General features: G+C 48.3%; 4 protein-coding genes across 7 annotated transcripts; 1 reads left to right on the top strand and 3 right to left on the bottom strand.

Moving 5' to 3' along the window:
* Positions 1 to 5,000: 5,000 nt before the first annotated feature.
* LOC133160426 (protein LRATD2-like) lies at positions 5,001 to 6,807 on the bottom strand. The gene has a single exon (XM_061288065.1). The coding sequence runs from the start codon at positions 6,805 to 6,807 to the stop codon at positions 5,800 to 5,802; it is 1,008 nt and encodes a 335-aa protein (XP_061144049.1). The 3' UTR covers positions 5,001 to 5,799.
* Positions 6,808 to 8,563: 1,756 nt separating this feature from the next.
* nsmce2 (NSE2 (MMS21) homolog, SMC5-SMC6 complex SUMO ligase) lies at positions 8,564 to 10,599 on the bottom strand. Its single transcript, XM_061288066.1, has 6 exons — positions 10,464 to 10,599; positions 10,038 to 10,153; positions 9,791 to 9,950; positions 9,068 to 9,156; positions 8,839 to 8,945; positions 8,564 to 8,690 (listed from the first exon to the last, which is right to left on the bottom strand). The coding sequence occupies exons 1-6, from the start codon at positions 10,582 to 10,584 to the stop codon at positions 8,579 to 8,581; spliced, it is 705 nt and encodes a 234-aa protein (XP_061144050.1). The 5' UTR covers positions 10,585 to 10,599; the 3' UTR covers positions 8,564 to 8,578.
* Positions 10,600 to 10,928: 329 nt separating this feature from the next.
* On the bottom strand, positions 10,929 to 18,580 carry washc5 (WASH complex subunit 5). Of its 2 annotated transcripts, XM_061288062.1 has the most exons (30): positions 18,422 to 18,529; positions 18,194 to 18,250; positions 17,885 to 18,086; positions 17,641 to 17,786; positions 17,459 to 17,543; positions 17,278 to 17,378; positions 16,865 to 17,057; positions 16,610 to 16,762; positions 16,403 to 16,516; positions 16,155 to 16,326; positions 15,789 to 15,916; positions 15,492 to 15,621; positions 15,244 to 15,356; positions 14,954 to 15,120; positions 14,717 to 14,792; positions 14,509 to 14,619; positions 14,206 to 14,346; positions 13,926 to 14,006; positions 13,758 to 13,859; positions 13,504 to 13,683; positions 13,311 to 13,435; positions 13,066 to 13,228; positions 12,881 to 12,983; positions 12,737 to 12,816; positions 12,513 to 12,616; positions 12,200 to 12,329; positions 11,998 to 12,094; positions 11,644 to 11,797; positions 11,441 to 11,528; positions 10,929 to 11,363 (listed from the first exon to the last, which is right to left on the bottom strand). In XM_061288062.1, the coding sequence occupies exons 3-30, from the start codon at positions 18,065 to 18,067 to the stop codon at positions 11,307 to 11,309; spliced, it is 3,477 nt and encodes a 1,158-aa protein (XP_061144046.1). In that variant the 5' UTR covers positions 18,068 to 18,086; positions 18,194 to 18,250; positions 18,422 to 18,529; the 3' UTR covers positions 10,929 to 11,306. The 2 variants fall into 2 exon arrangements, with proteins under 2 accessions (XP_061144046.1, XP_061144045.1); XM_061288061.1 differs by lacking the exon at positions 18,194 to 18,250 and having other exon boundaries at positions 18,422 to 18,580.
* A 426-nt stretch (positions 18,581 to 19,006) lies between these two features.
* On the top strand, positions 19,007 to 25,302 carry LOC133160425 (exostosin-1a-like). 3 transcript variants are annotated; one of them, XM_061288064.1, is made up of 12 exons: positions 19,007 to 19,344; positions 19,492 to 20,919; positions 21,112 to 21,205; positions 21,418 to 21,525; positions 21,636 to 21,755; positions 22,088 to 22,220; positions 22,646 to 22,764; positions 23,111 to 23,206; positions 23,529 to 23,618; positions 23,694 to 23,854; positions 23,957 to 24,128; positions 24,492 to 25,302. In XM_061288064.1, the coding sequence occupies exons 2-12, from the start codon at positions 19,988 to 19,990 to the stop codon at positions 24,675 to 24,677; spliced, it is 2,211 nt and encodes a 736-aa protein (XP_061144048.1). In that variant the 5' UTR covers positions 19,007 to 19,344; positions 19,492 to 19,987; the 3' UTR covers positions 24,678 to 25,302. The 3 variants fall into 3 exon arrangements, 2 of the variants coding, with proteins under 2 accessions (XP_061144048.1, XP_061144047.1); XR_009715892.1 differs by lacking the exon at positions 19,007 to 19,344 and having other exon boundaries at positions 19,424 to 20,919; positions 23,694 to 23,825; positions 24,492 to 24,629; XM_061288063.1 differs by lacking the exon at positions 19,007 to 19,344 and having other exon boundaries at positions 19,441 to 20,919.
* The last annotated feature ends 270 nt before the right edge of the window (positions 25,303 to 25,572 follow it).

Here is a 25,572-nt window from a genome sequence, read left to right as displayed (position 1 = left end):
CGTCGATGACGCCGACCTTGTTGACGTCTTGTCTTGCTGAAATAAGAACCTGGAGGAATGAAAAGCAACAAGCGGTCCTGGCTGTCACACGAGTGCGTCATTTACGTTGGCACCAAACTTGCACTGTTGGCATAATCATCTGGAATGAACCAGAGGTAGACATTGGACCACTTTCATAACTCTTGTGTTCATTTCCATGTTCATATTGGTTGTTGCTGTTGTTATGTTTGCCTTTTCCTTGGACTAGGCCAGATACGTATGTCTCTCACCAGAGGAGCTTGTAATTCTCTCATTTTCACGACATCTTGGAGTAAAGGCACACATTTTGAGCCTGACATCCCCATCCGTCCGTGGTGCTTGTGTGGAAAATGAAGCAAAACAAATCCAAAGCCATTTGGCTGGCTCAAGATGAACTGACTTGATGGTGCAAGATTGCCAGGCAAGTTGTAACGCAGTACCATCTAGTGTTGAGACACCATAAAGCAGGGCTCTCAAAGTCCAGTCCTTGCATTCCTACATGTTTTCCAAGTTTCCCTCGTTCAACACAGCCGCCGATTCAAACGATGAGTTCATCCTCACGTTCTGCAGGAGCCTGATCATTGAATCGGTCGGGTGTGTTGAACGAGGGCAACTTGGAAAACATGTAGGAATGCAAAGTGTGCGCCACTGTGAAGAGGTAGGTCTTCAAGGGCCTATAGTTAGCCGCTTCCAATTCTTTTGACGTAAGCAGCACGTGCACCTTGTGTTATGTTCCATGGGAGGGGGGAAAACAATGAAAAGAAAAAAAAGGCGCACTTTGTTGCACAGAGCGTCATTTTCCCTTGCTTGGCCTCCTTCTCTCTGTGACTACAGGAAGTCTTGTCTGAAAAAGACAAACAGCACGTGCGTGTGCTCAGCGTGGACATTTTGCTAGCGCTGTGTGCACATGCGTGTGCATGTCAATTCATTGGTGTTCCCCTTGCGGCACAGGCTGAAGCTGAAGCAGGTCTATTTAAAGTGGCAAGCCTGGCCAGAGCAGGTGGGAAAAGGTAGAGCAGGTGGGAAAAGGTGCACGCCAACGCCAACGCCAAAGTGATTGGAAAATCAAGCAGATTGACATTGAAACTAGTGCAGGTGTCATGTCTCATCACCGGGTGCTTTATTATGTCTAGGTTACCATGGATCTCTGTTGCATTCTGTCACCCCTACCTCCCCTCCCCTCCCCTCCCCTCCCCTCCCTGCCTCCCCCCTCCCCTCCCCTCCCTGCCTGTGTTGCCTCACAATCAATGTAATCACAGTCACCTGTCTCTTGTTACCTGTAGTGTATTTAAGTCGTGTCTGCCCTGCACTCCCTGTCGGATCATTGATGTCTTCACGTCTGATGTCTTTTTGGTTCCTGTCCTTAGCGAGTCTGGTTCCGTTTGGTCGGTCGGTCGGTCGGTCGGTCGGTCGGTCATGTTATTAGTTTGCTAGTTCCCGTCTGTGTCCCTTGATGCTTCGTTCCACTTCCCTTTTCCCTCAATAAACCAAGCTGGTCCAAGCTGCATTTGGTCGCCCTGCTCCATTCCGATCCGTGACAACAGGTAAGAAGTAAAAATGACAACGTCATTGTCTGAATAAAAGAGAAGAAATATTGAATACAAAAGGAAAAATTGAAACCCCTCAACTCTGTCATTTTCCTCCTTGCAAATAATGTGTCCATCCTGCCGCCGCCGTTTTGTTGGAACTGTCTGAATGCTTTGTTGTACAATGTGTTTTGATTCCATGAGTGAGACGCCGTGTGCTTTTCCCCACAATGTTTCTAGTGTGACTTTTTGATGTTGAAATTCGTTCAATTAAGACGGGCATATTTCAAGTGTGACTCACATAATACAATGTAAAAAGTTTCAAAAGGAAAATGCGCTCAGGCAGAGTGACTGTTAGAAAATGGTTTCTGACTTCCTTTTCCCCTCTATCTCCATGACAGTAAGCCAAGAGAATGGGATGACACTCGAAAGGGGAGCAGCGCAGCGAGCGAGCGAGCGAGCGCTCCGGCCCTGCCCGGCCCGGAGAGGGCGCCGGTGACTGGCAGGCCCGACGCCACAGAGAATAACGGGGAGGCACAAGACAAGAGCATGCACGAGTAATCCGTGTCACATCGATGACGCCGCGTCGGGATCAAAGTCAGGTCGGTGTCCCGTCAGCCGCTCTTTTTCCTCTATCCTTGAACAGCCTCAATAACTCTTCACGCTTCATGATGTGTCAATGTTTTCTTCTTGGCCTAGAAACATTTTAGCCTTCCCTTTTGTTACAGACTCAAAGAAGGACTCTACTACGCCCATGGTATTTAAGTCAAGCTGCAAGCGCATTGTCACGTCACACAAGTAATAACTCTGCTTTAGTCTGCTTGGTAGGCTTTTGAGCAAAGCTCGCACACTCACTCACTCACACACACACACACACACACACACACACACACACACACACACACACACACTGCAAATGGACCACTTTTAAGATTGCGGGGACACTGGCGGGAGGGTATATACCAGGCCAAGCATATACTATCTTGAAAACAATTGAAAAATTCTTTCCAAAGGGCTGCAAAATATTCACTAAATGCGGGGCAAAGTCGCAGAAAGAAGAGAATTTTCAACAGGGGATCAGGCTTGTGAGTGAGATGACTTTAGTTCCTCAAAATCCTCCACCATTTGGCCCCTTAACACGTGCGAACATCTTGTTCTCTGTCAAAAAGCCTTGATGATAAGTGAAGATAAGCAAAGTGAGCTGGAGCTGTGCAGCGCTTGCTTGCTTGCTTGCTTGCTTGCTCGCTTGCTCGCTCGCTCGCTTGCTTATCTGGCTCTGGGAATGCAAAGGATCCAGGCCTTCTCCCTTAGCCCTTCCTCAATAGGGTGTTTTGCAACTTCTTCCAGCACAAAAGGGTGAGTCTCTGCATAGCTGCAATTTGCCAGGCAGTGCCTGGGCGGGATAGCGACACTGATCCATTTGCCGCTACCGAGAGAAGCTTAGGACGTAAAGACGGGCAGCGCGGGCCCAAAGCCGAGGGAAGGAAGGCTGGGGCTCACACAAAAGCATCGGTACCACACCACAAGGTCAACAGCCATGCCACACACAGTAAAGGAAGAATAAAGAGCGTCACTGGCATTAGAGAGCTTCCCCACAGACCGCAAGAAGGTCAATGGGATTTTTGGGAAGCTCACATTTTGGAGCCAATAAATGCAATAATGATCAGACATATGTCGAAGGCCTCTCTCACGTTGATCACCTCCGAAGACAGACGCACGCGGCTACCGCTGAGGCCTGAATGATTGCCTTAACTGAGAGCCCTGTATACTAAAATGCCAAACCTTTTTTTGTGGGCCTTTCTGGAAAGCAGCTAGGCAGGCGTTCAATGTGCTGCTTACATTTGGACAGGATGCAAAGATAGTAAGCTGCCACGGTTGATGCTTAATGAAACGTGCGCATTCCTGAAGCAGGACTTGAAGTTGGCCACTTGCTCATCAGCATGGTTTGTGATTTTGAAAAGCACCGTTCAAAAAGTGCATGGCGACAAGCGAGTGGGACAACATGGACCGGAAGGCGCGTGGAGATAAGTGTGCGCCTTGTTTAGGAACACGCAGTCCCCATCCTCCTCCGCTCTAATGGCGTCGTTAGCATTGCAATTGCCGCAGGAGCTCGCTGCTCTTTGATGAACTCGTAGTTGAAGTGAGGTAAATAGAAGCGAAGCTCTGCTGCTCTGCTCTGCTCTGCTCTGCTCAGCTGCCCACTTTAAAACGATGACATTTTGTGCTTTTCTTTTGGGTGCCCCTGCCTGCTATACTGTCACTCTGTGTGCAAGCCATTTCTCACCTCTGCCACACCACTGTCCACAGGAAATAGATGCAATTTTTTATTTTTCTTTTCTCCTCTCGACCTCTTTATCTCTCCTGGAAACAGGGCAAGATGGGATTTCCTAACTTTCCATCCATTATCGGAAGCGCTTCTCCTCGCTCGGGAGATGGAGCCTATCCCGCCAGTCTTTGGGGGGTAGACATCCGGTCACCCTGTTGCCAGCCAATGGCAGGGCACATAAAGACCAACAAGCAGCTACAGTCCCAGCTCAATGGGCCCACCCTGCTGCATGTTTTGGGAATGCGGACGGGAGGAAAGAGGAACACCCAGAGGAAACCCGCGCTGGCACGCCGAGAACATGAAAAGTCCACGCAGGAAGGCCGGAGCTGCACTTTTGATTTCCATGTGAAGATTGAAAAGGAAACGCCTTGGTGTTTGTGGCCTTGCGTCATGCATTCACGAACCCAAAACGTTGCTCATCTTCAAACAGCCACGCTTGAAGTTTAGTCTGCGTCCGCCACGTGACCACTGAGAATGTCCAAATTGGCTTGACCTCTACCAACTCTTAATAGCGCCTGGAGCCTGCCTGGAGCCTGCCTGGAGCCTGCCTGGAGCCTGCCTGGAGCTTGCCTGGAGCCAGCAGAATCAGCGATGACAGTCGCCTCTCAAACGTCCTGCTATCCTGTCAGATAGTTTTGCATCCCCGTACGGATGTAGTGGGACATGTTTATGCATGGCCGAATGGTTTTGGAGATAAAGACAATATTGGGCGGGTGGCTTTGATTTGGGCCAAAATGAACACTTTTGCCCGGAGGAGGTGGGCTTTGTTCCAATCCTCCACAGGGAGTCAGCGAGACTTAGTGGCCAACAGTCGGACAAGAATGAGCCAACGTGTCAAACTAAAAGCTTCCCCTGGTGGAACAATTGAAGGAAGACCTGGTTCACATCCCTCCACGAGTTTCGCGGCTTGATTTTTTTTTTAATTTTATTTTTTTATTTCAAGGAAAAAGGACCATCCTTCAATGTGGCCGCTTCCAAAGAAATGGCTTAGTTGCAGCTAGCGCAATGTGTATGCATGTCAAGAAAAGTACCGTCGGCAAGGTATACAACACAGCCTGACGGAGGGAAGCCTTGCCAAATATCAAAATGAAACAAATATCCTTGGCAGATTACAAGAGGCACATACTGTATGTTGATCAAATATAGATTTATTTTCAGCTTTCTTCATACAAACACAATTGGAATCAAACGTAAAAGTGCTACGTAAGTCATGGCTGCAAACACTGTCGACATTCACGGAGCCAAAGAGCACTTCAAGCTGTGTGCCATGATTGGATAGAAACAATGAGGAGATGTATTTATATTTATTATTCATACCTTTGGCAGATCAAACCAAAGTTCACAGGAATAAGCACGTTTGGCTGTCGAATGAAAAGGAAATCAATCTTTTGTGACAAGCCCTTCCACACAAATACAATTCATAGTGTTGCCTCAAACTAACAGCACTCACCAAACAAACTGCCGCACGTATTGAAAGTCATTCCTTTGGAGGCCTCCGAAATTGGGGGCTATAGCTCATGTATCACGTGTTGTCTTGCAAATGTTCTTCATCCTGGACCTTTGAATGCTTTTCATTTGTTTCTTTTCACCATTTAGATATTGAAAACGTGACAAAAAATAGACATTGTATGGCACCACTCGATAAAAGAGGAGAGGTGATCCATCATGAAGCTACAAAGAGAGAAAAATACAAGTGTGTGTGTGTGATACTGACGCTGGCTTTTTGAGTGAACCATCATGAGAAATAGAAGGGCGTGCTATTGAGGATGGCTTTTTTGCAGCTGCTTCTGTGGCTTACAAAAGTCAAATGGAATCTTCTGAGGAGGGTTAATGCAAACAATTGTGACTCCACCTGCTGTGTGTGTGTGTGTGTGTGTGTGTTGTCAACCAATAGAAATGGCAAGAAAAGCGCTTGGTTCAGTCGCCGCCTCAAGGCTCCTCTTGAAAGTCCTGCGCTGCTTCTGCTGCAGCTGTGTTGAGGTGAGTGGCCAGTTCTTGCATCACAGCATTCTTGCCAATTTGCTCATTCCTCCTGCGCTCCATAATCACGTCCTCCAGGCACTGGAACTCCAGGACGTGGCTCTTTTTGTCGGAAAAGTGCATTTGGAAGCGATAAGGCTGTTTTCCGATCCTGATCTCCCCTCCCATTTTGAACTCTCTCCGCCCGAAGCGACACCAGGCCGCAAAGCACTCCGAGTTCCTCCAGTACAGTTCTCGGTCCTTGGAGCCCACGTGGTCCACGGCGTTGCGCACAATCACCTGCGGCTGGAGCGCACGGTAGCGGTAAAGGCCGTTGACGATGCGCCCTCTCTTGCCCTGGCTCACGTCGGTGAGGAAGCCGTTCTTGATCTCGGCTCGGTGCAAGTGAACCACCTGGAAGTCGCCCACGTAGACGGCCCAGTGCGGGTACTGTCCCGTGGCCACGAACTCCAGCACGTCTCCGGGGCTGCACTTGTTGAGTAGACTCTCCGCGGAGTGGGTCACCGTTCCGGTGTTCCTCTGGAAAATGCACTCCTCTCGGAAGTAAAGCGAACACTCCAGCTCGTCTTCGGGTTGGAAAGCCTTCTCTTGGTCCTTGGCGAGGTGCTCCTCCGGCGGGAACGGCTCCGAATGGTCGTCGTCGTCGTCATCGTCGTCGTCGTCCCCGCCGCCGTCGTTGGAGAAAATGTAAGAGACGCCGATGCGCGGGCCGTCGTCGACGTCCGGCTCAAAACCATTCGGGTCCGATGTGGGCACCCCGACGTAATTTAAATGAGTCCGTTTCTCCATCTGGTTCCCCATAAAGGTGAAAGGAGAGTGGCTGGCTGGCTGGCTGGCTGGCTGGCTGGCTGGCTGGATGGCTGGCTGGATGGCTGGCTGGCTGGATGGCTGGCTGGCTGGATGGCTGGCTGGCGCGTGCGTGCAAACGGGACGGATCCACCTGTTCTTCAACGCCATCCAAAGTAGCGCCAATAATCCATGTCCTGTCCGGTCCGGCCGCCTGCCCGCCCGCCCGACTGCCTTGGAAATGCTGCTTCACTGCACCTGCGTGGACATGAGCACGCAAAGTTAAGCCCAGCTTGTCTCGTGCATGGAGATAGAAGCGGCCGGAGTGAGTCATGTCTAGATAAACAAGGATTCCAACAGGTGAGCCACCTGTTGACTCACTTTGAAACCTTTCCAGGAGACACTTGCCACACACGTCACTCGAGCACTTTAATCTCATCCGGTCGCACTCACCTGTACAGCAGCTTCCAACTGCCTTTCTCTTTGCACTAAGGGACTGACTTCACTCTGCGGCACGGCACGGCACGGCACGGCACGGCACGGCACGGCACGGCTGTTCAGTGCGTCGTGGGACACTCACAATTAGAGCAAACTCTGGCAACGTTTAGCGACTACTGGCCGCGAGGGAAGGTTAGAGAGAGAGACAGAGAGAGAGACAGAGAGAGAGACAGAGAGAGACAGAGAGAGAGAGAGGTTCTCGTCATTTAAAGGCACAGTGCACTTTCTGGGGCGGGGCGGGTCATGCCATTATGCACTTCAAGTTTGACATGAATGTGCACGTCTTGAAAAGCAGAAGTGAAAAGCGCTATCAGTTTTTACTTTGCACATTTAACTCTTCGGCTAGCACCTCAAGCATGTGCAAGGCAACTTATCTTCAGTGTTGCTACATTGTGTGCTCTCTCTTCTCTGAGGCGAAAATGGGATTCTTGGAAGCTTCCGAAAAGCGGACTGGCTTTGTTGAGTCTTATCTAAAAGCTCGCATTTGACCTTGACGCTGGCCGGGGCAAAGTCATGCTGCCTCCCACAAAGCATTGCCACAAGCAGAGCACAAAACATTTGATTGCCCGGCGTAATGCATTGACAGCTCACAAAGAAGGTGCTTGTAGCCACACTTCCTGTGACAACATTCAATGGAGCTACATCATGTACAGCAGTGTCAAGTTGGCTTTGGGGGGAGGGAGCCAACCCACTTAAGACCCTTGGAAATGCCTAATGCAACGTTATTAAAAGATTAGCTTGTTTCACAACACAGCTTTTGTTTGGACCCGGCCAGCTCTGATATCACGCCAAATGTTCCACCTCGTTTGCACGGTCCGCCTACATACGAGCTTCTTGGCGTTTGAAATGCACATTTAAGTCTACAAGCCCAAGAATACATTTACTAGCAGGCCACATACACTCCAGTAAGAAGATGAGAAATTTGGGCCGCTGCCTGAACGAGTCCAACGAAGCATCATCACTCTTGTGTTATGAATGATGTTCCGTGGGTCCTATTAGCCTCATTTCCGTAATCGCTAACCTCCAAAAGTAAGCAGAAGGCACAAGCTGGCACTGTTTCAGAAGTTACCATCAGAAGCAGAGAGTGAGGTGAGGTGAGGTCTTCACCCGAAGAAACGTGCGTGCGGTCTTGGATCTGTCATCACGTACACGTCTCCCTCTAGTGGCTACTTTGGCCATCAACGAGACAAACAACAACAACAACAACAAAATCTCTTTTGAATGCAAAAAGTGTCAACTTTTATTACAATTCAATAACATAAATAAAAGGTATTGCAGGAATATAAAGTCACTTGAACAAAACAAATGACCCCAAAAACAAACATTGATGCATTTCTGGTCAGAACAATGTCAAATATACTAGCAACTTGTCAAAGAAGAAAAAAACAAACATAGCTATGTGGTCAATGTTGCCAATTCAAGTGTGGAGTTTCTTTTTTTTTTTTTACTTGCTGATGTTCTTTCTCTTCTGCTCTGTGATCTGTCTCTTCAGCGTGTGGTCAGGAACCAAGTCTGACTCTTGGACGTTTTTGTTTCCACAACCCACCACAGGACAACTGAAGGGCAGATACCAAAATGAATGATACTGAGGATGTGCTAGGAGCATAAGAGTGAGACGACATGGAGTGATCATGACACCACACCTCCATTTCATCATCACACCAGTGACATCATCAAATCAATCAATCAATCAATCAGTCTCACCGGCACTTTTTCTTTTGCTGCCGTCTCGTTCCAATGAGGATTTTGATAGGTTTCTCCTCATAGTGATGGTTACACTTCTTATTCTTCACAGGGTTGATCATGTCTTCCTGGATGAGATGCACAAAGAGCACGTTTAACATGGGCACACCTGGCTGACGTGGTTTGTCCATTTCGTAGACCATTCTTCTTCGTTTGTTGCAGATGCTCCTTGTCTCGTCGGCTAGGCTACCTGGGTGAGAGGGCAGGTGAAGTTGACTTGGGTCTGCGTTATAGCCAGGTCCTCATCAAGCTCCTCCATGTTCCTTGACTCTTGGCTGACTGAAAAGAGAACATTGGCGGGCGAAAGGCAGCTTTATTGGCCAAAGAATGAAGTGATCATGTCCCACCTGGTTGTGACAATGTCTCTTATAATGGCGAAGCGCTTTTGTCATGTGCTCGCTCGGTGCCTGGGTTCCTCTGAACTCGCACATTGGGCAGTAGTACAATGAGCGCAACGTCGTATTCCGAGACATTGATTTCCAAAAAGCTGCGTGATGCCGTCGTGACAATTGAAATTTGTTCATAGTTCTCGTACAACGCCAACCCTGGATGGTGTGTTGTTTGAAGGTTAATCATTGACCGTAATTGATAGCGCCGCTGAGTTGGATTAGCATGCCTGTGTGATCGCATTCAGCTAACGGACGTTGCTTTCGTTTTACATGTCAGTTTTGCGTGGACTAGTGACAAATAAATGGCTGTTAGTAAGAACGGGTTGGCTCTTGCGAACGGAAGAGATGACAACACGTCAAGTTCCCTTGACTCGTACGCAGCAATAACACGACACGTTCTTTTTTCTTTGAATGACCATCATCGCACCAAGCCTTTTGCAAACCATCAGATGGTTCAATGAATTGAAAAGCAATTTCAACATATAGTAGATGGATGATTTGACTTTTAGCAAGCATTTCTGTACCTTGGCTGTGAGAGCTCGAGCTCTGGACGCTTTCCTTAAATGCAATTATTTTCTGGTGAGTCTGCAGGTCTGCGTCAGATAGGCCACAAATTGTTTCTGCGAAGCGCTCCTTCACTCTGGACGAGATGCTCGACAAGGCATCTTGTTGTTGTGCGGTCACCTGCAGAAAGAATACATTGATCCATACCAATCGAGCAAAAGTGGAGTTTTCCAAACCAGTTGAAATCAACCCAATGAGCATGAACACCTCCGCTGTGACCCGTTGCACAGTGTCAACAAAGCAGTCGATTTCTCGGTCCAGCTTGGCACATTCCAACATGAGATTCTCCATCTCGCCGAGGCCACAGTTTCCCCCTCCTCCATCTGCGCGCCAGACACATGATGAAGTCGACATAATCATTCAGCTAGATAAGAAACGTGGTTGTACACTTGTTTCTGGATTGGAGCAGGCCGGTTAGCACATACATGTTTAATTGTTGGCGGAATAAGTGTGTGTTAAGAGAGAGAGAAAACACAAGACTGCCAGACCGTCCGTTTTCCGAAGCGAAGATGACAAGTTGTTTGATAAAGGATGGTCTCAACAAGTGGGTTTCCATTTCGTTTTACGGAAGCAATGGAATATTTAACGACTAATGACATTTGAAAGGAGCGAAGAGAAGACCCTGGTTATTACCCTGGTCCTCTAGCAAGTCTAAGGCCACGGAGGTGACGATGTCCATTCCCGTGGCGAGGTCGGCCTGACACTCCGTCAGACTGGACACAGTGCTGTGTACGGCGCTCAGACTTTGATACATGCTAGCGACGCTCCGATAAGACACCAAATGCTCGCAGCGGCTTCGTGGACACCAACTGAGCACGCAATTTCAAAGTAGGAACAAGTGGGATGACTTCGTCAGTACAGGATCCGGTTCCGGGAGGGCGGCAAAGCCTTCGTTCACGGCAGAGCAGAGCAGGGCAGGATGTTGAACTTCCGGCTTCCGTTTCGTCTTTTCAAAGTAATGCCCCCACTGCTCTTTTAAGAACATGCAGTACGCGAAAAAATTTTTTTTGCAAGATTTACATTGAGTTTGTCACAAACTTAATCGAACTTCAGAAGATAAAATAACACAGACTTTAAGGCTACTCCTTGTTAATGGCATTGGTTTTTGTAATGACACATTTATTACAAGGCTTTTTTTTTTTTGGAAAAGTGCCTACTGCCCCAAGTCAGCTGCGACTCTTGTGAGCAAAAGCAGTTCAGAAAATGTTTCATTTCAAACTTTCTGATGAGCCAACTTTGAATACAAACTCTTAGGATGGGTTCCCCTCCCACCCACACACTATTGCCCCTTTACCCAACACATTTGATAGTCAAATCTACTACATGTGATGTTATAAAATGCTAAGCTGTAATGTTAGGAACTCCAAGGCAATTTCATCTATCTATGCATGTAAAAAATACAATCTTACATGTGCTTCAAGACAATAAAAATGGAAGTGCATACAAAAGGCAAGAAAAGTATTTTTGGCTGGATCTTCACAGTATAGTTCTGAATTCATCAAATATGAAACTGGGGACATGGGCTTCAGCCACCTTGAAGAGACAAACAAAAGTAGGGACACAGTTAGGACAACTTGACGACAGAGCTTTCGAGTTTGACAAGAACCTACCTTGCGCGACAATTTTGTATATTTGACATAGTCTTCCAGGAACATGAGCGCTCCCACCACATCAGAGGGCATGTCAGGGATCTTCTGACTTTAGTTAGGGCAAAACACGGACAAAGATGAGACATTGGCTGAATTTGTATTCAAAAGAAGAAAACGATGATTTGACAAACTATGCTGAGAAGTAACTGAGCCTGTCTGGTTACCTTGTACATTGCTCCATGATCGAGCGGATGAACTGCCCAATGAGAGCCAAGAACTGGTCTGTGTATCTGGAGTGAAACTGCTTGAGGAGCGTGAGAAGGCCGAGGACTAAAGGAGGCCAGTCCACTGGGTCGGTGGATTTCCTGCATGTCATTCCTGTTGGAAATACGAGGCGTGCATTTTTGCCTTGGTGTAATTGACCTCCACGCCACTAGAGGGACTTGAATTTTGCACATTTCTTTCTGTCAAGTGGATTTGTATAGGCCTAAATCCCAAGCAGTCTCAAAGGGCTTCACATAGACAAAAATTGACAATTGTTCTCAAAGCATCCCCTGATCTTAAGCTCCCAAACCAACCTTGCTTTCTGCTGTACTGAAGTTTAGGCAGCTGTGCTATCACAAACAGGAAGTTGAGGATGGGAAAGAAAGGAAGGCGCTTTGTGGTGATGTAGATCTAATGAAAAGCGCACAACATTGTGCAAGTTGATTTGAGGTCAACTGCGTGACGCTCTTGAGGCAAAAGCATTCCTCCTCCTATCTGAAGGCACTCTCCACCAACCTTATTAAGTGGGTTGTGAATACCGGCGGCCTCTAAATAGGCTGTAATCTCGTACAAGAGAGTGTTGTCCTCTTTGGGGTAGGGCAGCGACGGGTCCTGGTAGTGGGCTTCAATGTCTGCTAGCAGCGACCTGCAAGGATCAAAAGCAAAAAAAAAAAACCTACCACACTCATGACCTTTTCCCAGTCTATTGGAACCCTCAACTGTGGAGAGTTGGTACTGCAATGCTCCATTGATGATAAGTTTGCCGTTCTATTTTGTTCCACGCGGCAGCGGCGGCGGCGGGTAGGAGAAAAAAGAGCGGCGGACTGACTTGTTAATGTTTTGGAGGGCAGCCGCCAGGTGTTTGGAGTCAAACTTGCAGGAGTAGTTCAACTCATTGGCAATTTGCTGCCGAAGAATTTGCATTTGACCAACCTGCGGCAAAGGTTCAATCCAAATGAGCTTTGCCTTTCAGAAAGCCTCATATCAAAATGATACGTCACGTCACGTCACGTCACGTCACGTCACGTCACGTCACGTCACGTCACGTCGTACCTTCATGATGACCTCTAAATACGGCCCCCAGATTTTGGGGATTTTGGCGACAGCGCCGGCATACACTTTGCTGGCATTCCCTATCAGAAAAGAAAACGTCTCCCGTATTTGAGGGGGACCCATCCCGACATACGGATGACCTACCTACAACGCCCTGAACCGGATTGACAGCGATCAGCACGGCTTTCAAGACCTCGACTGCAGCTTTGTCCTTCAAAATGCTCTTCTGAATCATTGTCAGGAAATTCTAAATGAAGATTCGGAGGTCCGAGTTGACTGGGACGAACACGCAGGGTCCGTTTGTACGGTATAGGACGCCGACGGGTCACCTGCAGCTCCTTGACAATCATGAAGCACAGCAAGCGGTCCAGGCCATTGAGGCCAAATGTACCCAAGGAGCTCTGGATCCCTGAGAACAGCCTGTTGTTGGTCACTTCCTGGCGGCTCTTCAGGTCGTACCAGGTGTTCATTTGCTCAATGTAGCAGGTTAGCCTGTGTGTGAAACACAGCCAGCCAGCCAGACCAGCAAGATCAGCAAATCAAAAAATCATGATGCCCAATGCCTAATCCATACTTGGGATCTGTGATGCGGAGAATCTCTCGGCAGAGACGTCCAATGAAGGTGGCGGACTCATCCACGGATGGAAACCTCGGGATGGGGATATGAGTGGACTGGTACACGCTCTGCCAGTCCTGGATCTGATCAAGAGGAATGGAGGGAGTGAATCAATATGGAGCGCTGCGTCGCTGCCATGGCTGAATCCCACCTTAGCCCTGAGGAAACTGTTGCACTCTTGTTCGACGTTGTAATTGATGATTCGAGACACTTCCTCCTGCCAGATTTTCAGACCGTAGATGCTGACGTAGTCCTGGATGTACTCAAAGGACCTGTAGAATCCGTCCATGGTGGCTGCCATGTCTTTTAACTTGGGCATCAACTCGCTCGGCTGCCATGATCGAGAATGCAAAGCGTATTGGTCAAGCCTGCTTCTTTCTCAAAGCCAGTGTGGTGCTTATTAACCTTAGCCTTGGGGTTGAAAATCAAGCCCTTGTGCAGCGCATAAGCCACCCTCTTCACCAACTCCTTCCTGATGCCATCTTCCAGAAGCTGCTTAGGATCCACCTACAACATCACACCGCACGCGAGTTGAAGGCTGTGATTGGATGACACCAGGTCAGAAGGAGCAACCTTGATAATTCCAACTAAAGTGGTCTTCATCATCAAGATCCCCTCAGTGAAAATGGAGATGTCATGGGTGAGTTTAGCCACCTGAAGGGATGGAAGCATAAAGAGGAATGGCAAAATGTTAGACGAGTGATGGCATTCCTTTTGAAGCATCAGTGCGTAGAATGTGTGAGAGCAACAAAGTCATCCATCCATCCATCCATCCATCCATCCATCCATCCATCCATCCATCCATCCATCCATCCATCCATCCATCCATCCATCCATCCATCAGCTTTTATACTTCATAGCGTGCCCCCAGCTGGGAGTAGTCCTTCAATTTGTCCTTGTCCAGTCGCGTGGGCACCTCCATGATGTCGTGGATCTGAAGCTTAATGATCTTGGCCAGAGAGGTGAACATGCTCTCTGGGATGATCTGCAGTACCTACACACGTCAATACTTGAAGGTGAACGTCATTGAACAAACAAGTAAAAGACAAAAATGAGAGTAGCATACAGACGTTGTCGCCTTGTCATACATACAATGCAAAATCCTCGTTGGGAGCTCACCAATGGATGGTGCGAATGACCGACCGCAATGACACACCTTTCTGACATAGGCGACCAATTCTCCCGAGTAGAACTGGGAAACGCTCAGCAGGTCAGCGCTGTTGACTTGGTTGATGCGCAGCAATGGAAGATCCAAAGCGGAAGCCAGCTGCTCTCACAAACAAACGCAGGCAAATTGCTTTGAAGACGTCAACATCGGGAGGGAGGGAGGGAGGGAAACCTCCTCCTCCGCCGGCCGCCTTCACCTTCAGAAAGGTCGCTCGCAGTTTAGTGACCATGGAGGAACTGACTCGGATGCTCTCCTGCATAATGCTTGTGAAGCTGCTCAGGGGAAGAGGAAACGAAAGTCAGCAAATCTGTGCCAAAGCAGAACCTAAAGATCACACGCAGCGCAGCCCCTGCTGATGGATGACTCAGGTCCATATCGGAAGAATGCAAATGGAGGCTAGGGCAGGCGCCTCCGTACGTACGTACGCACGCACCTGTCGATGATCTGCCAAGCGTACGACAAGTCTCCCACGATCTGCATTGTGATGAGGACCTCTTCCTTGATATTGATGGTGCGAATCATTTGGTGCAGGAACTTTCTGGTGTCTGCCAGAAACTGACACACCTGCAGGTTGGACTCTAACTGGTGGAACTCCTGAACCTGGGAACCGGGTCAAAAGTACGCCATTTAGAATGGACCCTGAAGCCTGCCTGCCTGCCTGTGTGGCTGCCTGGATCATGTCAAGTAAAAACAAAACGATTGAAGTTTTCTGCTCTTCCTCACCTCAACAAGAGCCTGTATGAGTTGGACCGTCTTCCTACCGGCAGCTGTAGAGTCCTCATAGTTCAACGATTGGATCTGTTTGGAGATTTCTCGGAACCAAGCTTGGAGGTTTTCTGCCATGGTGACAGAACACAAAGGTTCGAGTCACAATTCATTGGCAGGTAGTAAGTAGCATTACTCGAAATCAAATATGAGAAGTTGTGTTTGTGATGGAACACCATAACAACGGGTGTACGCCTTTGTCTGACCGTTCTTTTCCACCCTTGTGAGCGGTTTCACGCCAGAGAAGACTTCGGCCAGTTCGGTCATTCTCTCGGAGCCCTCCTTCTTGTAGCTCTCCCATTTGATCTGTTTCTCTGACAGCATCTGCTTGAACATCTGCACGAGATGCGGAGCCGATGAGTCGGATGCGTTTTCCAAATCCCAAAAAGAATGACATCCCCAAATCATCAGCTTGGTATCATCAGCTACCTACCGCGCTGTGCACTAACAACCAACAAAGGGGAGACGATCATGCTGAGCACAAATAATGAATAGATGCTCACCTCCTTGAGGGTAAACTCCAGCTGGGCCGCATCGAGGAGGAGCTGAAAGAGGCTCTTGGAATTGTATTTGGAGTCAGCCAGCACTTGCTCTTTGATCTGCCGTAGTTTCTTATTGTTTGGGTCATACGCTGTGACACGGTGACACAGTCGGTTGCTCAGTATTGCACTTGTAATATTGAGACAAAGCATTTGGCAGGCAGGCAGGCAGGATTTCAAGTGAAAAGTCCCAATGATCATTGTCACACACACACACACACACACACATCTGGGTGTGGTGAAATGTGTCCTCTGCATTGAAGCCATCCAGTGCCAAGCAGGGAGGCAATGGGTCCCATTTTTAAAGTGGGGACACGCAATTGGTCTCACCCGACTCAGCCGAATGCAGCATCAGCCAGCGAATGGCAACGTTGCAGTCCCGTAGGCAGTTAATCAATTTGGGAATGTTATCCAGAATGATCTCGTCTCTGAGGAAGCCTTCCTTCAGCAGCTGTCGCACCTGCGGCCGAAGGCTCTCCATGCTCGTGCCGTAACGGCTGGCCTACCCAGACACAAGATTGGACTTTCTCATAGCTGGCCTAAGCGCTGCTATTCCGTGCAATTGCATTGGCTTGGACCTGCTCTTTGATGTTGGCAGGATCCAGCGTGTAGTTGAGAGCAGTTTTAGCAGCTTTGTACGGCTCCCAAGCCTCCACCAGATTGACGGTGATCCCCATGTAGATACTGATCACCTGTGCTCAGAGCAGATGAAAATGATGTCCAAAAGATAAAGCAATACAATCCTACACCAAAAAGGAGGTCTGGCCTCAACCAGCCATACATACCCAGTTGTCAGGGAAGTACTTGTCCACGATCTCTCTCATCTTGGCCTGCTGGCTTTGCAGTATGGACGGGCTGAAGTAAAGGCAGACGTACAGCATGGCTGCCTGATTAGCCAGCGCCGTACTACGATGTTCAGGTAGAGGGTAGGCGGAAACCTTGGAAGCGGGAACAACGCTTTGACTTTACAACGCAGAGTCGAATGGGATCGCATGGCATGGCAGCGCAGCGCAGCGCAGCGCAGGGCACGGCATCGCTACTTGGTTGTAGATGTCGTCGGAGCGCAGTCTTCCAATGACCATACTGATGAATGTGGCACTGATGGGAACCCTGTGAAAGTAGCTCTCTGGATAGTTGGCAGGCCGTCGGGCTCCAGGCTGGCTGGAGAAGCCCGTGCTGCGCAGGAGCTTGCAGATGTCGTCCATGTTGGAGTCAGCCGAAGACCTTGCCGCGCTGAACCAATAATACGCATACTCAACGTGTGAGCGAAACAAAGCAGTCTCTCGAGAATCCTGTCAAATGCAGCTGTTAGAAGAAGCTGCGTCGAGCACATAGAAGGAAGGGGCGACGACAGTAATCATTGTCGTATATTCCACTGTCGGTAACGTCTAACCTTGCTCTGTAACTTGATAGGGCAATTGTATCCGTTTGCATGTAGGAGTCATAAAGCTACCTGTATCTGTAGTAGGAGACCAGCATCCTTTCGCGAACGTCCCCTTCAATCTTGTGCTCGATAACAAGCAACATGACACCGTACAGGTAGAGCGCCTCACACTACGAGTGGGAAAGAAAGAGAGAGAGAGATTCAAGAAATGCAGACCTCAACAGTGAAATCAACAGTGGTTTGACATGACCAGTAGTTGCTTTCCATCCTCATTTAGAAGCACAGTCTCAAGTGTTTGCTGGATATAAACACCCTCATGGAGGTCATCCAAGTATCTGCAGAGAAGATGTGGCATCAGAGTCCATTTCTAATATTACATTCGGTCATTATTTGAGATCGAGCACAAGTCAACGCCAACACGACACGTCGTACCTATTTAGATCCACGATGTATTTGTGGACGCTCTCAAAAGCCAGATAGAATCTGGAAAGAATCTCAACATTGTTTTCTCTAAACTCTTCATCCAGGTCCTGAAGGTCAGGTTTGGCCTCTAACCTTCCCTCGTAATACTCGGGGCCCTGGAGAACCACCGGTGGATAGCGAGAACAACATAAGCGTGGCAAGGAGTCACACGCTGCGTGAACGAGAGAGAACGAGCGAGAAAGAGAGTCCTTACCTTAAAGTAGCTGAAGTCACAGATAATGTCTCCATATTTCTGCTGATCGCTCTTGTCCTTGAGTCTGAAAACTGCAGGGATGAAGTCAGAGAGGCGTAGAAGCTCAGCAATGATAGCATTTCCCCTGGAAACTATCCTGAGGACGGCCTGGCCACACAGGTTGTTCTCCGCCAAGAAGTCCATCAGACAAGAGGAGCCACACCTGTCCAACAGGGTACAGGCAACGACTGAACACAGCATTGACACAAACAACGCGTCCTACTAACAGCAAGAATGCACTCTGTCAGCGCGTGTATACATACTACTTACTTCCTGCTACAAGTCCCATTCGTAGTCGTGAATGATGTACCTCTACATGCGTGTATACTAGGTTCATTCAACGACGTACATTGTGCGTGCACAAGGGAAACAGATAGGAAAGGAAGGAGGGAGATCACGTAAATGCTCTATGCTCGTTTAGGTCTTCGTCCTTCAACTTCGCTTTGATGCTATGTATGCAGTTCATACAAGTAGAATCACATATCTTACATTACGTACCTTTATATGCGTCAGTGGTCGAATACACCGTTGGAAAGCAATCGTCCAGTGGATTTTCTTTAACCTATTCACTGTTGACTTCCTCATGACCAATCATGTGACCTTACCGTTGGGTGCGTTTGATTCACAGCAAGTAACGCGCCGATGCGGAAACTACAGAAGCACGAGCGGTCACGTGCTGCATTTAGCATTGACGAAATATTGCCACGTTAAAAATCGATCCTTTGGAGACAAACCTAGAAAGTTATTCGTACATCTACCAAAGTTGTTGTTGTTTTATATCTCTTGAAGACTAAAGGCTGAGGGCGCCGTGTTGAAATTGCACTTACTTTAGAAATTCCACCATGATTCGCCAGATGGCGACAGAGATCCACTGTTTCCCGATATTTATTGCTGCAATGCATCACTTGCTCTTGCTCGGTGAAATCCATTTGCATCATCATTCGGAACACGGTCAATAATCGTTTTAATCAATCACAAATGAGTGCCAAGAACGCTTGGTGTGACTTTTGTGATGTTTTGTGGACCGCTCCACCGAAACGTCACCCGTTTCAGACGCGCTCCCGCAGAAAGGGAACGCACCTTACATGGCAGAGCAACGTCACATCCTCCAGTTCAGCGGCGGTCCTTTGCCTCTGCTTAGTGTCCAACTTACTTTTGTTTCATGAATTTGAGAGACGCTGATTTCAATCTGAATCTGTTAAGGACGTGAGAGATCATTGGGAAATTAATTATTTTGTACCAACAAGGGGAGCCGAGGAGAAGTTGGCATGTGTTTGGGATATCAGCGAGTCTGTCTTCACTTTCAAACGGACGATAAGCTCCTTTCGATGTTTACAAAGCTAGCAGGCTAACCGGGGCAATGTTGTGAGATCTTTGCTGGTGGCCAGCCAGAGTCGTTTGATCCTAACATGTCAAGTCAAGTCAAGTCAAGTTTATTTGTATAGCCCTAAATCACAAGCAGTCTCAAAGGGCTTCACATAGACAGAAATTGACAATTATTCTCAAAGCATCCCCTGATCTTAAGCTCCCAAAAGGGCAAGGAAAAACTTAAAAACATGTGACGTCAGCAAACTCCAAACAAGACATGTGTGCCTTAGCAATTCTCTTGGCACTTGCCTTTGAAATGCGTGATGTTAAACCTTGGAGGCTCCAACGTTAGCTTGTGTCCGAAAGGAGCAAAGAGTTGGGTTTGCAAGAACTGCGTGCACGACCGAGCATTGGGTTCGGTGGTTTTCGCGTAAGTTTAGGGGTTTTGCTGCGTTGGGGGTTTTGGAGTCCTATAGGCTTTCTGGTCGAAATGGAGACTGGCTGAAAATTGAAAGTAGCGCTCCCTCCATACGTCGATGTCGCTCGTCCCGCCGGCCGGCTGGGGGTAAACGGAATGAATAGTAGAAATCGCCCACATGCTTTGGATCAGCTGCCGGACTTGCGAAAGGCATCCGAAGCAGAAGGTGGCAAAGTTGCAAGGCGATGGCGGCGGAACTCTCCCACAAGCGTTGGTAAAGCGACGGGACTCTTTGGCTTGCTCTATCCCCGAACATCTTGGCTCACGTCGTAGAACACATGCAGGCCAAAAAACGTTACTTCATTTTGGTCTCTGCCGGCGCGTGTCTTCTTCTGCTCTTTTGTTTCGGGGCTATCCAAGTGCCACTTTCCAGACGAAGTCTGAGCCGGCGTGATGCGGGTACTTTATTGCCCGCAGCACGGTGGCGTCGCTCGGCCGGGCTCGTTGAACCTTACAGCGCCGGGGAACAAGACTCCAAGGACGATGTGAATGAGCTGAGACTGAGAGACTCGCTCCCTGAGCTTTTCTCTGAGAAGCCATGCAGAATGGAGTCCTGCTTTGACTTCTCTCTTTGTGAGAGAAATGGCTTCAAAGTTTACATCCATCCCCAGCAGAAGGGAGAGAAAATGTCCGAGAGCTACCGGAACATTTTGTCATCGATTGAAGGCTCCAGGTTTTTTACGCCAGACCCAAGCCAGGCGTGTGTGTTTGTCCTCGGTTTGGACACGCTGGACAGGGACCAGCTGTCGGCGCAATACGTGCCCAACCTGAAAACAAAAGTCCAGAGTCTTCCTCAATGGAACCAGGGTCAAAACCACATCATCTTCAACTTGTACTCTGGCACCTGGCCCGACTACACGGAAGACCTGGGCTTCGACATTGGCCTGGCCATGTTGGCAAAGGCCAGCATCAGCACCGGGAACTTTCGGCCCAAATTTGATATCTCCATCCCCCTTTTCTCAAAAGAACACCCCAGGACAGGAGGGGAACGGGGATACCTCCGATACAACGCCGTCCCCCCATTCAGGAAGTACTTGCTGGTGTTCAAGGGAAAGCGATATTTAACCGGCATAGGCTCTGACACCAGGAACGCCTTGTATCATGTGCATAACGCCGAGGACGTGGTCCTTCTCACCACTTGCAAGCACGGGAAGGACTGGCACAAGCATAAAGATGCACGCTGTGACAAAGACAATGCCGAGTATGACAAGTGAGTGCAGTGCTAGTTGGAATCATTGAGTCTTCCCTTGTCTTTGCTAGGCTTTCTTCGGCTTTTGAAAAAAGTTGCCTTGTATGTTATTAAAAAAAAAACGACCAACAATCAAATGGAACAAGTCTTTGGTGTGACTGTTTTTATATAATTGGACGTCGTTCGAGCCCAAATTCAACCTTGATCTTGCAGGTACGACTACAGAGAGATGCTCTCCAACTCCACTTTCTGTCTTGTTCCACGAGGACGTCGGCTGGGTTCTTTCCGCTTCTTAGAGGCGTTGCAGGTCGGTCACACGTTGCTATTTCAACCTTTTTCTTCCTCTGTCAAACAATGAGACCCTGAATTCAATCGAGCCAATGCTCACAAATGGTGACATCATTTCCCCAAGATGTCACCAATTGCAATTTCAGAAATGAGCGTATGTGCAGTGGAGGAGCGACTCTTTGCCAACCAAGCACAATTCATTCAATTCCATTTGTTTCTTTCCGTTCCTAGGCAGCCTGTGTCCCGGTGACGCTAAGTAACGGCTGGGAATTGCCTTTCTCCGAGATCATTGACTGGAAGACGGCCGCTGTGATTGGTGATGAAAGGCTACTTCTTCAGGTCAGACTCACTCGCGTGTAGGGATGGGTGAGAGCCGTCCGTGCCATCCACCTGCACAATCTTTCCTTTCTCCTGGTTTGGGAGCCCATTTCTCGTTGCTTGTATGGCAGGTTCCCTCAACGCTTCGCTCCATTCACCAGGAGAAGATTCTCTCCCTGAGGCAGTATACCCAATTCTTTTGGGAGGCCTACTTCAACTCTGTGGACAAAATAGTTTGGACCACATTGGAGGTATGTCTGCCAGTCCTTTGAGTTACTAGAATACATATGAGGGCGCATCTCGTCATCAAACGTGTGCATTTGGACGGACGGACGGACGGACGGGTGGGTTCAGTGTGTCGCGTGTCGTTTTCATGACGCACTGGATTGGATCTGTGGCAGTTTATTTCAAGGCTTTGCTATTAATAGAAGATGTTGCGTGACATAAATAAGAGGAAAGCATAAAAGCGCCTTTAAAAGAGATTTCTTTGTATCTAGTGTTATTTCTTTCAAGTGATCAAGCTGTGATTTGTTCAGATAGAAGCCATCATTGGCCCACAATCAAATCCTTCTTGTCTGCGCAGATCATCCAAGACCGGGTGCTTCAGCACAAGTCCAGAAGTAAGCTCATGTGGAACAGTCTGCCCGGTGGTCTTTCCGCCTTGCCCCAGTACTCCACCTACCTTGGAGACTTCCCTTTCTACTACGCTAAGCTTGGTAAGTACTAAGTAAGGTGTGGTGAAATTGCTCCTCTGCATTGAAGCCATCCCCGTGGGATTTGGATCCATCCCCTGGGGGAGAGGGGAGCAGTGGCGGTCGGGAATCATTTGGTGATCTAACCCTAACCCAATTCCAGCCCTTCAAGCAGGGAGGCAATGGGTCTCATTTTGAAAGTCGGCCGGGGTTTGAAGCCACAACCTTCCAGTCTCAGGGCGGACACTCTACCACTAGCTGCACTATCACATAGCTTGACTGTTTTAGTCTGTTGATCCCTAAAAAGTCCTATTACAACGTATGACTTGTTTTTTCTATTCTGGCCTTTATTGAGAACAAGATAGGTCCGTCCAGTCTTCTTATGCTGTACTTGGAATGGGGTGTCTTCCTTCCTTTCTTCTCATGGCCATATGGTGAGTGTTTTTCAGGAATGGTGACGTCCCCCAAGTTTACAGCTGTCATTCACATAGTGAGCCCACTGGTGTCGCAGTCCCAGCCAGTCATGAAGCTGCTCACAGCTGTCGCCAAATCGCAGTACTGTGCACAGGTGAGTGAGTCAAAGATGGCCATATCATTGGCTCTGTTTATATGCCCTCAATATGAATTTTGCATTCTGAGGCCCTTACCCCTGTACACAGTACAGTGGTACCTCTACTTGCAAACTCCAATCGGTTCGGAAGTGGAAATTTGGTTCGGTTTGACTTTGGAAGCGGAGGCCAAAAAAGATGGCCAGGCTCCGGTTGGATTTTGATGCTATTTTCTTCTTCAAAAGTGTTTTGAAATGACTCTGGACATCTGGAGTTGTGTGCGAATTAGCGTCTTCATACTTCAATTGAGCAGGTAAAGAGATTTAGCAGACTTGATTTGACTTAACCAATCAATACTTTGTGCAGGTGATAGTCGTGTGGAACTGTGGCAAATCTCTTCCCGCCAACCACCGCTGGCCCGTCACCTCACTTCCTGTCATTGTCATTGAGGGGGAAAACAAGGTAAAAGGGTATCCGATTGAAGTTGAAAAAGTGCCCAACCTTCTTAACACCATCCTCACTTCAGATTCTCCAAGGGCTATATATCCAAATGATGTACGAAATCCGAATCTTGTCACATTCCTTTTTACGAGCATCCATAGTCTGGCTGCTTCACACCTGCGCCAGCCTGTCTGTCTGTCCACCATCTAAAACTCCTTGACTCCATTTAACCTCTTGAGTTTGGATTGGAGTTGTACTTGCCTTTCATATTGTACATGTAGTCGTCATGTATTTGTATTTTCCGTTCAAAAATGATCCCCCCCCCCCCCACTCATTTGATCAGGTTATCAGCAGCCGCTTCCTTCCCTACGACATCATCCCCACGGACGCAGTGCTCGGTCTGGACGAGGATGCTGTGCTTTCCACCGCAGAGGTCAGGCCACAACTACAAAGTGCTGAAGGATTTTTCATCCCAAGTTTTCTTCATGCCTCTCTCCATCTTGTCAAGTTGGAATTCGCCTTCACAGTGTGGCGAAGTTTCCCCGATCGTATCGTCGGGTACCCGGCTCGCAGCCACTTCTGGGATAGCGACAAGGAGCGTTGGGGCTACACCTCCAAATGGACCAACGACTACTCCATGGTGCTGACCGGAGCCGCCGTCTATCACAAGTACTTAGTCCTGCCTGCCCTCATGGCCGCTCCCACCGCACTGCACCGCACCGCACCGCACTTTTGGTTGGATTCTCTTCAACCCGTACGTATGGTCCTCAGATACTACCACTACCTGTACACGACATACCTTCCGGCTAGTCTGAAGAGCACGGTGGACCAGATGTCAAACTGTGAGGATATTCTGATGAATTTCCTGGTGTCCTCTGTCTCCAAGCTGCCCCCCATCAAAGTGACGCAGAAGAAACAATACAAGGAAACCATGATGGCTCAGGTAACGGACGCTCAAACGGAGCTATGCAAATTTCAGAATTCAATTCAATTCAATGGATGAATTTGACGTCACCCCACCTCACCCACCCACGGAATGTACAATTTGAATTGAATTGGCTGCAATTTCATCACAACGCTGAGAATGAGACCATGCGTTGTTTCACGACTGCGCTCCAAACAAAGTGTCCAAAAAGTATGGGGCAGGCAGCAATTTTTCAATTTCAATGGCTATTCTGCAAATTCAAAGGAGGGCTTAGTCACAATTCAATTCTGATATTTGTACAGCCTCGCCAGCAAATTCTTTGCCAACAACGTGTTCTGATGGATCCCAATAACACGCGACTGTCTTTGTCAATCCCGTCAGAGCTCCCGGGCTTCCCGCTGGGCCGACCCGGACCATTTTGCTCAGCGTCAGACTTGTATGAACAAGTTTGCCCACTGGTTTGGCACCATGCCGCTGGTTCATTCTCAGATGAGACTCGACCCGGTCCTCTTTAAAGACCAGGTGTCCATACTGAGGAAGAAGTACAGGGACATCGAGAGACTATAACCCTCTCTGGACGTTGCTGAGAAAGGGGTGTCCGTCCGGTTCTTCTGTTGGATCAGTGGAGAAGCACGTACGGATGAGAGAGAGAGAGAGAGAGAGAGAGGGGGGGGGGGGGGGGACGCGGCAAGATGCAGCGGAAGACTGCACACACCTCGTCCTCTCTCTCTCACTCTCTCTCTCTCTCATGTTTGGGCAGTAGCAGAGTACGCAGCGCCATCTCTCTTTGAAGGCACCGAAGACCTAAAATGGACAAATCAGAAATGGAATAGCCCGCGTCTTGGAATTGGATGCTTTTCTTTTGTTTGTGCTCCAAATAGTAACATACTACTGCAGCGTTCTGAAACTCCTCCCCTCAGTATACAGTACTATGCACACGTTCATGAACGTTTAAAAATGAAGAGGATAACACTATTTTGGATGCGTTTTTATAGTTCTAGTGTTTTTTTATGATGATGATGATGATTATTGTTGTTGTTGTTGTTAATGATACAGCGCTCCACCCACTGTTTCACATCCAGTGGCCGGCCTGAGGAGAGCAGTGACAAGCCCTTCACCATATTTCATATGCTCAGTGCCTCAACACTAGCCTTTTCATTTGCAAGTCTAAATAAAAAGATGTGATCCAAAATGGGTTTGTTTCAAGCTGCTTTTACTTGTATTTTCCTCCTAATATGTTTAACTCGTATCAAACTGCCTATTGACAAAAAATGGAAACCCTATAGAATAAAATAAATACCAAAAAATAAACTAACGAATACGATTGTTTTAATGGAACTATTTTCTATCTAAACGATTTGGTTTGAATCTTTTTCATTCTCACTTGATTTGGTTGCCCTCCCCCTGTCGGCCGCAAGTGCTCACTGCGCCTTGCCTCCCCCTCAGGAAACTCCTCCTCCGC

Source organism: Syngnathus typhle, linkage group LG10 (assembly GCF_033458585.1).
Source record: "Syngnathus typhle isolate RoL2023-S1 ecotype Sweden linkage group LG10, RoL_Styp_1.0, whole genome shotgun sequence".
NCBI classification, from domain to species: Eukaryota; Metazoa; Chordata; class Actinopteri; order Syngnathiformes; family Syngnathidae; genus Syngnathus; species Syngnathus typhle.
Note: the sequence above shows the minus strand (reverse complement) of the source record. Positions and strands in the feature narration are given on the sequence as shown.